This window comes from Columba livia, chromosome 1 (genome assembly GCF_036013475.1).
Source record: "Columba livia isolate bColLiv1 breed racing homer chromosome 1, bColLiv1.pat.W.v2, whole genome shotgun sequence".
Taxonomy (NCBI): domain Eukaryota; kingdom Metazoa; phylum Chordata; class Aves; order Columbiformes; family Columbidae; genus Columba; species Columba livia.
The window spans coordinates 184,850,058-184,862,611 of record NC_088602.1 but is presented as its reverse complement, the minus strand read 5'-3'; the positions used below and the strand labels follow the sequence as shown (position 1 = coordinate 184,862,611).

General features: G+C 36.6%; 1 protein-coding gene across 3 annotated transcripts in view; it reads left to right on the top strand.

Annotated features, from left to right (window-relative positions):
• TFEC (transcription factor EC) overlaps positions 1-12,554 on the top strand; it is a 75,637-nt gene that overhangs the window by 28,414 nt on the left and 34,669 nt on the right. For all 3 annotated transcript variants that reach the window (XM_065048782.1, XM_021288262.2, XM_021288263.2), the window contains exons 2-3: positions 9,946-10,197; positions 12,458-12,553. In XM_065048782.1, the coding sequence (XP_064904854.1) occupies positions 9,946-10,197; positions 12,458-12,553 (348 nt within the window). The remainder of the gene's footprint in view (positions 1-9,945; positions 10,198-12,457; position 12,554) is intronic.

Below are 12,554 nucleotides of genomic sequence, written 5' to 3'. Positions count from 1 at the left end.
CATGCAAAACCACAGTTCAGAAGAGACTCCTCAAAATAAAATTTTAATTTAAAAATTATATTTATTTTAGTATCTGGTAATATTAGGTGTTTTTCACTAATAACTAGGCTCTTTAACTCTTATTTGTAAGGATAGTGGCTAACATAAATCCTATGAAATGATTAAAATATTTAAAGGACCACATAATTGCTGCACTGTAAGTCCAATGTTACTACTCTCAAAACATAAGTGGAAGTACATTGCCGAAAGAATATACTGATTTGTACCTGATGTTCAAGTACTGAATGTAATGTTTGCTAACCCCAGGAACAGCATGCTAAGAGTATCCTGAAGCATGGAACATGGTCAGACTTGTTGCTACTTACAGCCGTAAAATGTATTTGAACACAAAATGAACCAAATGAATCTAAATGCTGAATGCATGCTACTTGCCCAATGAAATGAAGAACTAAGGACAAAAAGACATATATCTCCCTCAAAAATAACAGCATACTCAAATTCCAAAGTACTATTATCTCCTCTTAGAATTTTACAATCAGTACTTTTTCTCACATTATATTTCATGTCCATATCCTTACATACCAGGAAAATACACTTTTCAGATCTAGCTTCTAGGACTGTCACCTGTAACTGCACAGGACAGATATTACTACCATCGTTGCATCACAAATAATGCAAACAATGGCAAACTTATTACTTCATGCTCCCTCTTCATACTTTTTAAGGCTGATATCTCTCAGAGTTCTCTTAACCTCTAAAGTGAGGTACAAGGAAGAAAATTATAGTTGTCACATGAAAACACCTAGAAACCAAAGGACAAATTGGAGTCTTTCGAAACTATTCAGGAATTTACTAAAGTAGCCATCACACTAGTGATCTTCATTCTTTTGGTTTATTCATTTTGAAGTTCAGCCATATGACTTTCTCATCTACACACAAAGACAGTACACACACCTACTGGTTCTCTCCAGTATTAGACCTATATTTCAGACTTTACCTACGGATAACAAAATAGACTGTATGTATCTTCATAATATAGTCATATTTTGTATTTTCTGAGTGATTTCTTCTGAAGTTAAATAGTTAAAATGCTGATATTCCAATACAAACCTTCATCTCTGCAAGCATTTTAATTATTCCTGTATCAATCTGCATTGTATGAATCCTATATTTTGTTTAATATATGATATTTGTCAGAAAATCTTGAATCTCTGAATAAAACACATCATTCTAGTTTCAGATTTCCCATGCTGTTGTGTCTGTAATTTTTAAGGATCTGTGCTATTTGTTACACTTAACAAATATAGAAGAACTTTTAAAGCTGCTATTTTGTTCTACAAAGAACGAACAAACTGCACTGGTAGAAGTTCGTTAGCACATAATTTTTATCTAAAAAAACAGATGATTGTGCTTTCCATATTCAAAACTGGTTTTCCTTGAATATGTGTGATAACCCCTTCTCCATTTAATAGAAACTTAGTAGCTGACCTAATTTGAATGACTTCTGAAGATAATAATTAAGTGAAGGAATCAGAACCTACCTCTTTAAACATAGCTAGCTGTGCAAAAATTTTCTTTCTGTTATTTGAATGCAAGAGTCACATTCACTGTCCTTTAATAACACCAAGAGTAAAGAGGAGCTGGAACAGTAAAGATTTACTATATTCACAGATCTCATGGATCAATGAGAGCATGGCAAGGGTCACTGCAAAATAAGGATATTAGCTGGTGTTTTGTAATTTGATTGTGGTCCATCGTTATGCTTGTGTGGCCTATTGACTGTAGTGGTTGATTATATCCACAGTTTAGATTTTTCAGCTTAAATTCTAAATTAAATCAAAAGGATAGTTTTGTAAAAATATTTCCTGTAGTTTGCTTTGCTTAACCTTATAGGCTGTTTTATAGTGCAATGTTGAAAACTTGTGGCTTTTCTGCCAGCGAAGACCACAAAGCCATTGAGATTCATTGTTATTTTAAAACATGACAAGCTGGCCTTAAGACCTTAGGGATCCTTTCTTCAGAAGTCAAGCTGGTGAAGGATAAGGAGCCATCAGAGCTTTGTGTATCTTAACTGCAGGAGTTCAATTAAGAAGCCAAGAGTGTGTCAGGTATACCCGTGGAAATGGCAGTGCTTGCTTTGATAATGTCTCTGTACCTGCTTGGTGGAGGTAGTTGGCTTCCCCCAACTCATTTCTGATTGTTTAAGGAGGTTAGCACCGAGGAATACCTGAAAGGACTGAGCTCCACCAATGCTCAGTGAGTGCTAGAGAATACCACAATGGGGAAATTCTATCAAAATCCCTGCATCTGCACAGGGATTTGACAAGAAATGTCTAGCTGTAAGATTGAGCCTCTAATAGCCACAGCCCTGAGAGCTCTGCTGGTTTTCTGTCCCTGAGAGAAATGTCATTCTGCTGCCTGTGCTGTGCAGAGTTTCCTTACCCAGCACTGGTTTCTGCAAAGTCTATTCTGCAGTTCTTTTGCTCTCACATTCCTTTTGCTTTTCATAATGGTTGACAGCATGATGGAGAATTTCCGATGCTCCAGTCCTACCCCACATTTATAACTATCAGCTATTTTTAGACATTGGGATACCAAAATACAGAAGCAGCAGTCATTGTTGAAGACATGGCCTTTGCCGAAGAACTTTAAAATGTTTCTTCTTCAGTCTCTTCACCCTTGAAAGAACATTCACAAGTTCCTGATTAATATGATGTCAAAGGTTAAATAAGAAAAAAAAAATACTGCATTAGAGTCACATGAGAATTTGTTCTTAACTTGAAAACTTCTGTAAGGCATCAACTTAACACAGCTGTGACTTGCCAGACTCAATGTCTTTTGCATTGTATTCTCTCTTCATGCATATTAATGGAGAAGGTCTCATCTAGTCAGATCAAAGTTCCAATAAGAAAAATATTCACATTTAAAAATTAATTACTGTGTTTAGCTTAAGTAATTAATTGACATAATCACACACACTTCTATAAACTAAACATGAAAGTGAACAGCTACATTATTTGGTGATAGTTTTTAAGATAGAATGGAAGTGTATAATTGCTAAGTTAAATTGAAATTTCATTTTATTATGAAATAATTTCACAAATGTGCTTTTCTCAAGAAGTTTAATAGAAAGAGCAGGACAAACAAACAACTGATGTTCATTTGTAACAGAAGTTAAAAAGGATTATTTCATCACTAAAAAAGCTTTTTATCTAACCCCTAAAATCCAATTGAAAATCCTCAGAAACAGAGCTAAAATAGTCTGTGTTGTAACTGTGTTTCTTATCTTAAAATGAAATTAGACTTTTTGGGTACTTACAGAACATTTTAATAATTTAAAAGTTCATAATTAGATGCTTATTTTCTGGTACAGTGACTGAAAAGAACATGAAGTCCCATAACTCAAACAGTTTCAGAGAGGTGTGTTCAGGACCAAAGATAAATGAGGTGATCCCATCAAGATGAGACATTTTACTTCAAAAGCTATTAAAAACACTGGAACAAACTGACATCCAGCATAAATGGCAAACTGTAGTTAAGTCTACTGAGTTCTGTCCAGTATACTATAACCATAATTAAGCATTTTATTTTGTAGCAGAGATGTAAATATTTATTGAATTCTGAGTGAATTTTTCATAAAAGAAAAGATTGGTATTATAATAGCCATTTGTCAGATCCAAAAATCCATAAAATTGAAACACAGAAAGGGCTATTAGACCACTCATTGTAATTCCCCTAAAATCACAAGCTTTTGTATTCCATTCAGTTATTACCCTAGTACTCATCTGTGAGTCTAGGCTTTGTTTGATAGAAGTATATCTTGGCTTTGGCTAATGCATATCTTCCAGAAAGTCATCAACCCTTAGTTTGAAGAAAACAACAGTTAGATCATTTGTTTTTGAGTATTTCACTGTTTATTCACATAATTTCTGATATGAGCTTGTCTAACATCAGCCTGTGGCCAGTGGCTCTTGCCATGCTTTCTGTGCTGGCTCAAAGATCCTGTCACACCAGCACCTTCCACAAATTTCAATTTGACAACAAGAACATAGCCACGTTTCTTTAAACTTTAATTGAAACACACTTTTCTCTGTCGTCAGTTACTTCTATAGTTCTTTTCTGCACCTTTTTAATTTTCAAACAGTATTTTAAAAATCTTAAGGGTAGAAACATTTTTACCATTCCATTATTGATATCTCCTGTGCCATAAATAAAAGCAGAATAAAGCCAGGCTCCTATTCGCTACTTCATTTATGCCATGTTCCTTGTCTTGCTATAGTATCACCTGGACACTCCTGCTGGGTTACTGGTTTATTACGACCCCAAATTCTTTACAGACTCATTGCTTCCAGTGTTTTCTCCATTCAGTTTTCTCAATTGTGGCATCCTGTATTTCTTCCTCCAGCATATTCAGATGTGTATTTGACTGCTTGGGAACACACTTTCTTTCAATGTGTTCACTATAAAAAGTATTTATTATTCTTGGTTGGTTTTATTTTTCATTAGTCCCAAATCACTGGTGGAACTGTTGTGTAGTGCAAGACTGAAGAGTCCCTCTTTCTGATGCTGAGCCTTTGCTGATTACTTTCTTATGCATGTTCGTTAGCCAATTCTTAATCCAGTTAAAACATCCTTTATTGATATTGTGTAGTGCTGTATTTTTAATTAGAATATTGAATGAAACTAAGTCAAAAGGCACACAAAAGTTGACATGCATTATACCTACATCGTTACCTTTGGCAACCTAACTCGAAATCTCATCAAAGAACAGAAGTAGATTTGTTTGACAAGGCTTATTTTGCTCAGAACTGTGTTGACTAGCATTAATTATATTCCTATCTTTTAATAATTTATTAATTGAATGTCCTTTCAGTTTTCCTATTATTTCTCCCAGGACTGATGTTGGACTAAGCAGCCTGGGAGTATAGGTGTCACCTGCTTGCCCTTAGTAGAATACCAATACAAGATGTAGCACAGCTACTTGCTGGAATGTCATTGAGATTGTTCACACCTGCTGTAAGTCCTCTAAAGATCCCCCTCCCCACCTTTCTTACTTTTGACATGCTAGGTATTCTTTTACTAATGAAAAAAAAAATCTCATCAGCAAATGTGGAAGGAAAATATTTATATAAGTAAACTACTGAAGGCATAGTTATGCTATTGAGCAATGTATTAGAAATGAAAGTAAAATTAGTGTGAATGTGGGAAAAGATGTTACACAACTTTACCACAGTTTTACAAAATGATGATGTGTGTTCAACTTAGAAAGAGCAATTGAAGAAGTTTAAATATGCATCTGTAATTTTGAAAGGCTGTTACGTTCTTGTTCTCAGAAACGGCTTGTCTCTGAGGCATTAAATAGAAATAGGTACAGTCAGTTACATGCGTACTGGGATCATTTCTGGATTGCAAATTCCATCTCCGAATGTTCATTTCTGTTCTAGCTTTGTTCTGGCGAAATTACAATATTTGAGTTTGGACTGGATGCTTCTGGTTCCCTGCATGATGTTTCTGGTTCTGAACAGATTTTAATTTCATGATGATTAGGGAAGCCAGATAACTGACAAAAGCAGTGCCTCAGAGGAAGCGGATAATTTATTTAGTGTTGAACTTTATGCTGTCCTCCACTCCTCGAATAATGAGAAATAACTATCATTTAAAGTACATGGCCACAGCAGCTGCAAGAGAATGTGTGGGAAGAGAATCACCACCTGCACAAACTTTTCATCTTGTTACACCTTGCATATCCAATAGTCTTAAGAACCTAAGTAACTTCAGGAGCACTTGGCCAGAAGGGTCGGGTCACCCTGGGCTGTGTCTGAGGCTTGTCTGTGTCAGGGTCTGGATCATCAAGTGGTCACTGGGTGCCCATTTTTGTTAGAGATTCCTGAAAATTTCACATACCAATGAGCAAGTCATGCATTTGTCATCCATTTCACAAAAAAACAGGAGACAGAGAGACATTTAATAGGTGTTCTGCTGAGATGTAGAAGATATGCTTTATCAAATCACATTGCTTAATTTGTGCCAGAGACAAGAACCCAGTTGCACGAAGCTGCCAGCTTCTCGGATGCTCTGCCCTGAAAACCGTTGCAGGGTCTTCCTGTAAAGCTGTTCTACTTTAAACAAATGATTAAATATGCATTGACCCAGAGAGAGGGAAAAAAAAAAAAGAAGTTAACCTTATATTCTGACTGTTGTGGCAGTAAAGACTGTGTCAACTACAACATTGCAGGTCCCTGGTCTAAAGCAGCTTTAATGATTTTTTGTATGGCGGGACTCACTGCTAGACTGGAGAGATTCTGAGACCCTCACCTTAAAATTTCACGTAGTCTCTGACAAAATGTTCTCACAGATTATGGAAACTCCTCAGAAAGTGAGGAATTAGAAAATTAATCTCCCAACACTGCTGGAGGGTACCATACTGGGATTATCGGGCAAAATAAGGATGCTTCTACTTGAGAATTTTTTGTTTTGTTTTGTCATTTGTGTTTGTTTGTTTGTTTGTTTGTTTTGTAGAAGGACCTTATCTGGTAGATCTAAGACAAAGTCTTTAAGAAACTAAGTGCTTGTCCGTCTGGGCTGTTCTACTTGTGACATTACTTATGTATGGGAGTGATCTTTCAATTATTTTTCTCTTTGCATTTATTTCACCGAACATCTAACCTGATACCATTTTTTTTTTCCCCCAGGCTCAATATGTTTCATTATTTACACTACAGATTCAAATTTCCCTGACTATTTCCAGATTCATTTTGCTTCCTCAGGTGCTCAGGGCCTTGTCCACTCAAGTTTTGAAAACCTGCAAGGGTGGAGATTCCATGACCATTCTGGGCAATGTGACAGGGCTTAGCCACTCTTTTTACACCATTAAAAAGAAGGTCAAAATGTATAATGTTTGTAATTATGGTGATAGTTATTTAAAAGACTTTATTTCATCTCAAATTTTCAGAAAACCTAAACTGAAACTTAATACTACTGATATAAGATAATAGAACTCATCCAGCATCCCAGTGGAAAATAAACTGATCTTATTTGGTATTTGACACTGGACTATCTAGTGTCATAAAATTATTAGGGTTTGAGTTTCTGCTTCTATTTCACGCATGTTGCATGAGCATTTTTAACAGTTTTTTCTAATTTCCGAGAGCTTGAGTTACAGTCTTAATACTCCTTCAGCATAGCATGACTTCCTCCCCCAACCCCCCATTTATTATACGTTAGCAGTATGATTATAAAATTAAGATTCCAGTTCTGGTTTGTCTTTGCATAGTGCTTTGACTTTCAAAGGTATTTTACTTCTTATTATTATATTCACTTCTAAGACTTATTTAGATAGATAAAGATGATCAGTTATTGCAACTTTATGTACTTTTTGAAAATCATGGCTTAGATCACTTTATAACCTCAATGCTTCTACTTCGTATTGACAGCAAGTGGCACAATAAAGGGGAAGGAGAGGTTTGCAACACCATAGCAACAGATCCCATCAGCGCAGCTTAAAATTCTTTTCCTGTTTGTAGATGTCCCAGACAGTACTGACAGGATATAAACACTCAATGAATATCACACAAAGTAAGCACTCCTGATAAAGTTTCGCTTAGTCAGGAGTTAGCTGATTGTCTTTCACAGGTCCTTGCCTTGCCCCGTGGGGTGGCCCTGTGGGGGTTCACTAGGCACTTGGGCTGCGCAGAGGTTTTGGTCTGCCACTGGCAGTCTGAAGCCGAGAGAAAGCAAAAAGCAAGCCATTGACTTTTCAGCAATCTTCTTGTGGCAGAACCCATTTCCTGGTTAAAGTTCCTTATTAAAAACAAATTTTAAAACAATGTGGTATAGACTTTAGACACTTAAAATTTCTCATGTTTCCCATTTGATTTGAACATATTTGAGATTCTGGATTTTATGCCTAGGTAGGTCTGTAGAATTTTTAAGATAACAATTAATTTTTCATTATGGAGTGATCACCAGTTTCATTTAAGAGAAAAAAGTAGTTGGGGTGAAATGCAGTAGACACATTTCTGGCCTGTGCATTGATCTCAATCCCATTTACGCCATGTGAAGAAACTGTGCTTTCAAAGCTGTTGGTTGCAGTGCTCTGCACTGCTGGAAAGAGATCTTTATCAGTTTAGGTGGTGTGAAGGTCTGGGTAGTGATCACTTTGTGGGGATTCATTCAGTGACCCCAGAGCCCAGCACAAGCACCACGTGCCCATGGGTGCTTCAGAAATGGCAGCAGGAAACAAGGGTGCACAGAAAATCTCTGCTCTGACTATACAGTGGGATGTATTTCATTTTCTTCAGCACGTTGCATTTTGCCCAAGGCCAATCCTTCTGTAGATGCAGTAGATTTCATGTTTGGATTCTAATTTAAGAAACTGCTTGGGTGTCTAACTTTCAAGATGAGTTTGAGTCTTGCTGAAGCTGAAAGACTGAATATATGCATAAGAATCTGAATGATTTGTGATGGCTTTACATGTATCATTATACATGATAAATCAGAGCGTAAATTGACAGTATGTTACACACTTTCTAAAAATAACACAAAGATCTCAGTTAAGACAAGTAATATTGTGATTTAAGTAAATCCCAAATACATGTGTATTTTTTAAAACATGGGATGGGATGTATACCTTCCTAACATAAAACAGGAAAATTTAAATAATATATGTAAGATATTATTTCAATATTTTAATAGAATATTATTTAATAACTTTAAGGCTTATATCAAAATAATTTAAATCATATTAATTAATGCATGACTTAATCTTTTTCATATGACTAGAAAATTAAAGAAACATAATTAAAATAGTTCCAGACACCATAGCATGATTAAAAATAATGTAGGTATTGCAATATTGTACAAAAATATAGCTAATTTGAATGCAAACCCCTTTTATGGGATATTTATATCTGCTTATATATGTTAGAGGAATTAAAAGGAAGTTTAAATGATTGTTTTTTTTTTTTTAAAAAAAATGGCTGTGAAGCGAGTATTGTTATTATTTAACAAATACTAATCATGCTTACACAGAGGCCACTTGAGAAAAATTCATTACAAGAAATTTGTGACCAGTCATGCCATAGGAAGAGAAGAAAGCCACAGGGCTGAAATGACAGTAAGGTTTGTGTATGCTGTATTCCTCTGGTAGTTAAATTGCAGGAATGTGACCTTGATCTGAAATGGGAGCTGTTTGAAGTAGCAACTGTAAATCTCTGTAATCAAGGGATGGCCCAAAGTCTTATTCAATTAGCCATTTTGGCATGACCATTCAGTTTATAAAGTCCTACCAACTCCAAAAGTGATCTGTCCCCAAGAGGCACTTAAAGAAGGCTGTGCGGTCTGAGGGTAGTGAACAATCATCCAGGAATATACCTTGGACTCTTTTTTTTTTTCCCCAAAAAGTACAGCAATGTCTCATTTAACTGACTGCACTTATTACAAGGTGAGCCAAATGTGGATTTAGTATGAGTGAAAGTCTGCTGCTATTGATATTACTTGAAGTTGATTGGATTATGTTTTTCTTTATACATTTATTTACTCCTTGAGGTACAAAAGAGTAAATACACTGTGATATTAATTTTAGACTACATGTATGCTTGCAGATTTGATTGTAATGATCAGTGAATTCAACACAGATCATTCTTAAATGAGAAAAATGTGTAGCATGCTTCTGGTCTTTTCTCGGGATCATGTTTATTTTTTGTAATTCTATTTTTCTTTGATAATTATTCAGAAGGTTTATTCAGCTGTGTTAGTGGAAATTAATACACAAATAAGAAATGTATAAGGGCACAAAACTGAAAAGAAAAGATTTAAGGTTAATAATAATTCTATACAAGTGGTATTAAAGTTGGAATCTATTGTTTTGAATTTAAGTGAACCCATGGGCAAATATTGGTACCGATAACTTGAAACTTCAACAACTATTTCCATTCCTCCTCCCAGGTACAAACACACTTGGAAAATCAGTCTAGATACCACCTACAGCAAATCCAGAGGCACCAGGTGAAGCAGTACTTGACCCTTGATACCAAGGTGTCCAGCCAGACACTGTCCCTCGCCCACTCCCACACCATCCAGCCCACAGGAGTGACCTCCATTTTAAGAAACGGACACATGCCTCCTGTCAGCGACATTGGCACACCAGAAAGCCCTGTTACCAAGCTGCTGGCCCTTGGAGGAGAACATGAAAATGCGGTAGGGTCTGGCTCGTGAACAAAATGGGGAAATGGGCATTGTTTACTTCTACGAAGATGTTGCATGACCCACATGGTATTGGTAGTGGGCAAGAAATTACTTTCTTCACTTTCATGGGGACTTCAGTTGCAGCACTCGCTCCCTAAATCCTTTTGGATTACATGGGTGATTGTCTTGAATGCCTCTGAATAGCTTATTGTATGATCAGCCTTCTAAATTTCTGTCAGTTAAAAGGTACTGTTGCATCTTTTTATCCAAATGCCATAGATGGTTGTACATTTTTGACTATGTACTTTGCAATGCAAAACTTTCTTTTTTCAGACAAGTTATTTCTGTCTGAAAGTATTATTCTAGCTGCATAACAAAGTTAAGTACTGATTACCTTAAAATGTAACTGAAAGAATTGCTCATTCATTTTTAGTTAGCTGATATATTTATATATGGGTTATCTTGGGTAAATTGGCATAGATATGCTAACTTTAGTGCCACCATCGATTTTAATAGAGGTACAGCTATTACACAATGTCAGATTCTCAGCCAGTGTGGGATGTAGATCACTATGGCCTTTAATACTTCAATAGAGAGACGCTGCTTACTGGGTAAAAGGGGAGTTCCTACAGAAATGGGAAATGATAATACTGTATCGTATCTTGGGCTTTAACAGAACAGAGGGATCTTACAAACACACTGTGACCCATCTGAGCATTTGAATGTTATGCAGCTAAGCACGAAGGAACTGAAAAAAATAACATGACCCTTCCTGGAGAGCTTATCTGGGGCCCCTTTATTCCTTCTGTGTTGACAACAGACATCTTCTATCAGGTTCATGGGTTACTGGAACCTCTATTCTGCAAACATTGTTTTAGATGGCCTCTGTGGAGGTCTCCGGTCATCCCTGTGCTGACAATGCAGCGTGCTGGAACTGTTCTCAACAACTTCGGGTATCTGGCCAGGAATAACTGGTGCCCACCCTTGTAGTACTCTCTGTCCTGGAGAGCAAGACAGCTGCTTGTAAACCACTCTCCTGAGCTGTGCTTGGTGATCACTGGGAGAGTGACAGTTGGCACAGGCCAAAGTCCTTGTAGGTATCACTCCAATAATTTAAATAACCCCATCCCAGAGCCTCAGAGAGGTTACTGGCACAGTGTAATTTCCTGGTTGCAGATGTGCCCTGTGGTTCAGTGTCAGGTGTAGGTATATTCATAAATAATACAGAGCCAGTACACAGGTCGGTGCACTGAACTGTGCTGTCTAATTGCTAGCATTTCCTGTCATCCTTTTGGCTCAGAAAACACTTCCCTAAATAGGTCTGGGCACAACTCCTCAGACGGCACATATCTGGCTTTTGGAGAGAGAAAGGAGTCCACGTATGAGCTGTGCTGGGCCTCATGGCCTAAAAGTCTGTATTGAAGGGTCCCTGGCCTGTGTGTGGTATCTCCTCTCGTTGCATAAGATACCCTGCATTTCCTTCAGCTACAGTTTTGACAGCTTTCATGAGCTGTTTGAAAAGTCTTAGAGCACGAGCCAACTGCTGCTACAGACAGTAGTTAAAAGTGACAGGTTAATCATGAGATCTTTTCTAATATTATTTTGTGAAAGCATCCAAACTACAATTATTATTGAAAACCAATGCTATACCTTGTCCAAATTATATATGTCTACATACCTGCTGTATTTACTGTTTCAAGCCAAATAATTAATTAGCTATTCCACCTGCTTCAGCAGTTTTTGATTCAGACAAGGACAAAACTGGAACCAGAAGGCTGGCTGGAGAAGTATCCAGAGTACTGCCAAACAAAACGTGAACCTCTGCCTGTGGAATCTTGAGAGCAGTGTGTAACCCCAAATCTTGAGTGACTCACGCTCTTGGCAGAACCACAGGTTCCCTTCAGCCTTCCTGCACAAATGTAACAACACACTGTGGATATTACACATTTGAAGAAGGTGACAGATCACAGTTACAACTTAGCAATGCACTCCTGTCATCTGTTCCTGGTGTTGCAATAAGGGGTTAGAAAAGGGGAATGGGTTGGTGTTTGGGAGGAAAGAAGTAACTTGCTAAACCACAAGAACTGTTTTCACAAGAAATAAAAAAATGTAAATATTGTTTAAAAATGCTTGAATTATTTGAATTTTAAGATATAAACTTCTGAAATTCAGTTAGTAATGTAATAAATAAGATTATTTCCCCTGCATTTTCAGAATAACATTGTTTGCATTATTATTTATAATGATTGATCTTAAAATATTGTTTTATTAGATGGAAGAGGTGATTGAAGACATAATTAATATGGAATCAAGTTTTAATGATGAAGGCATAGGTTGTTCTGAAACACCTCTACTAATGCAAAGAACTG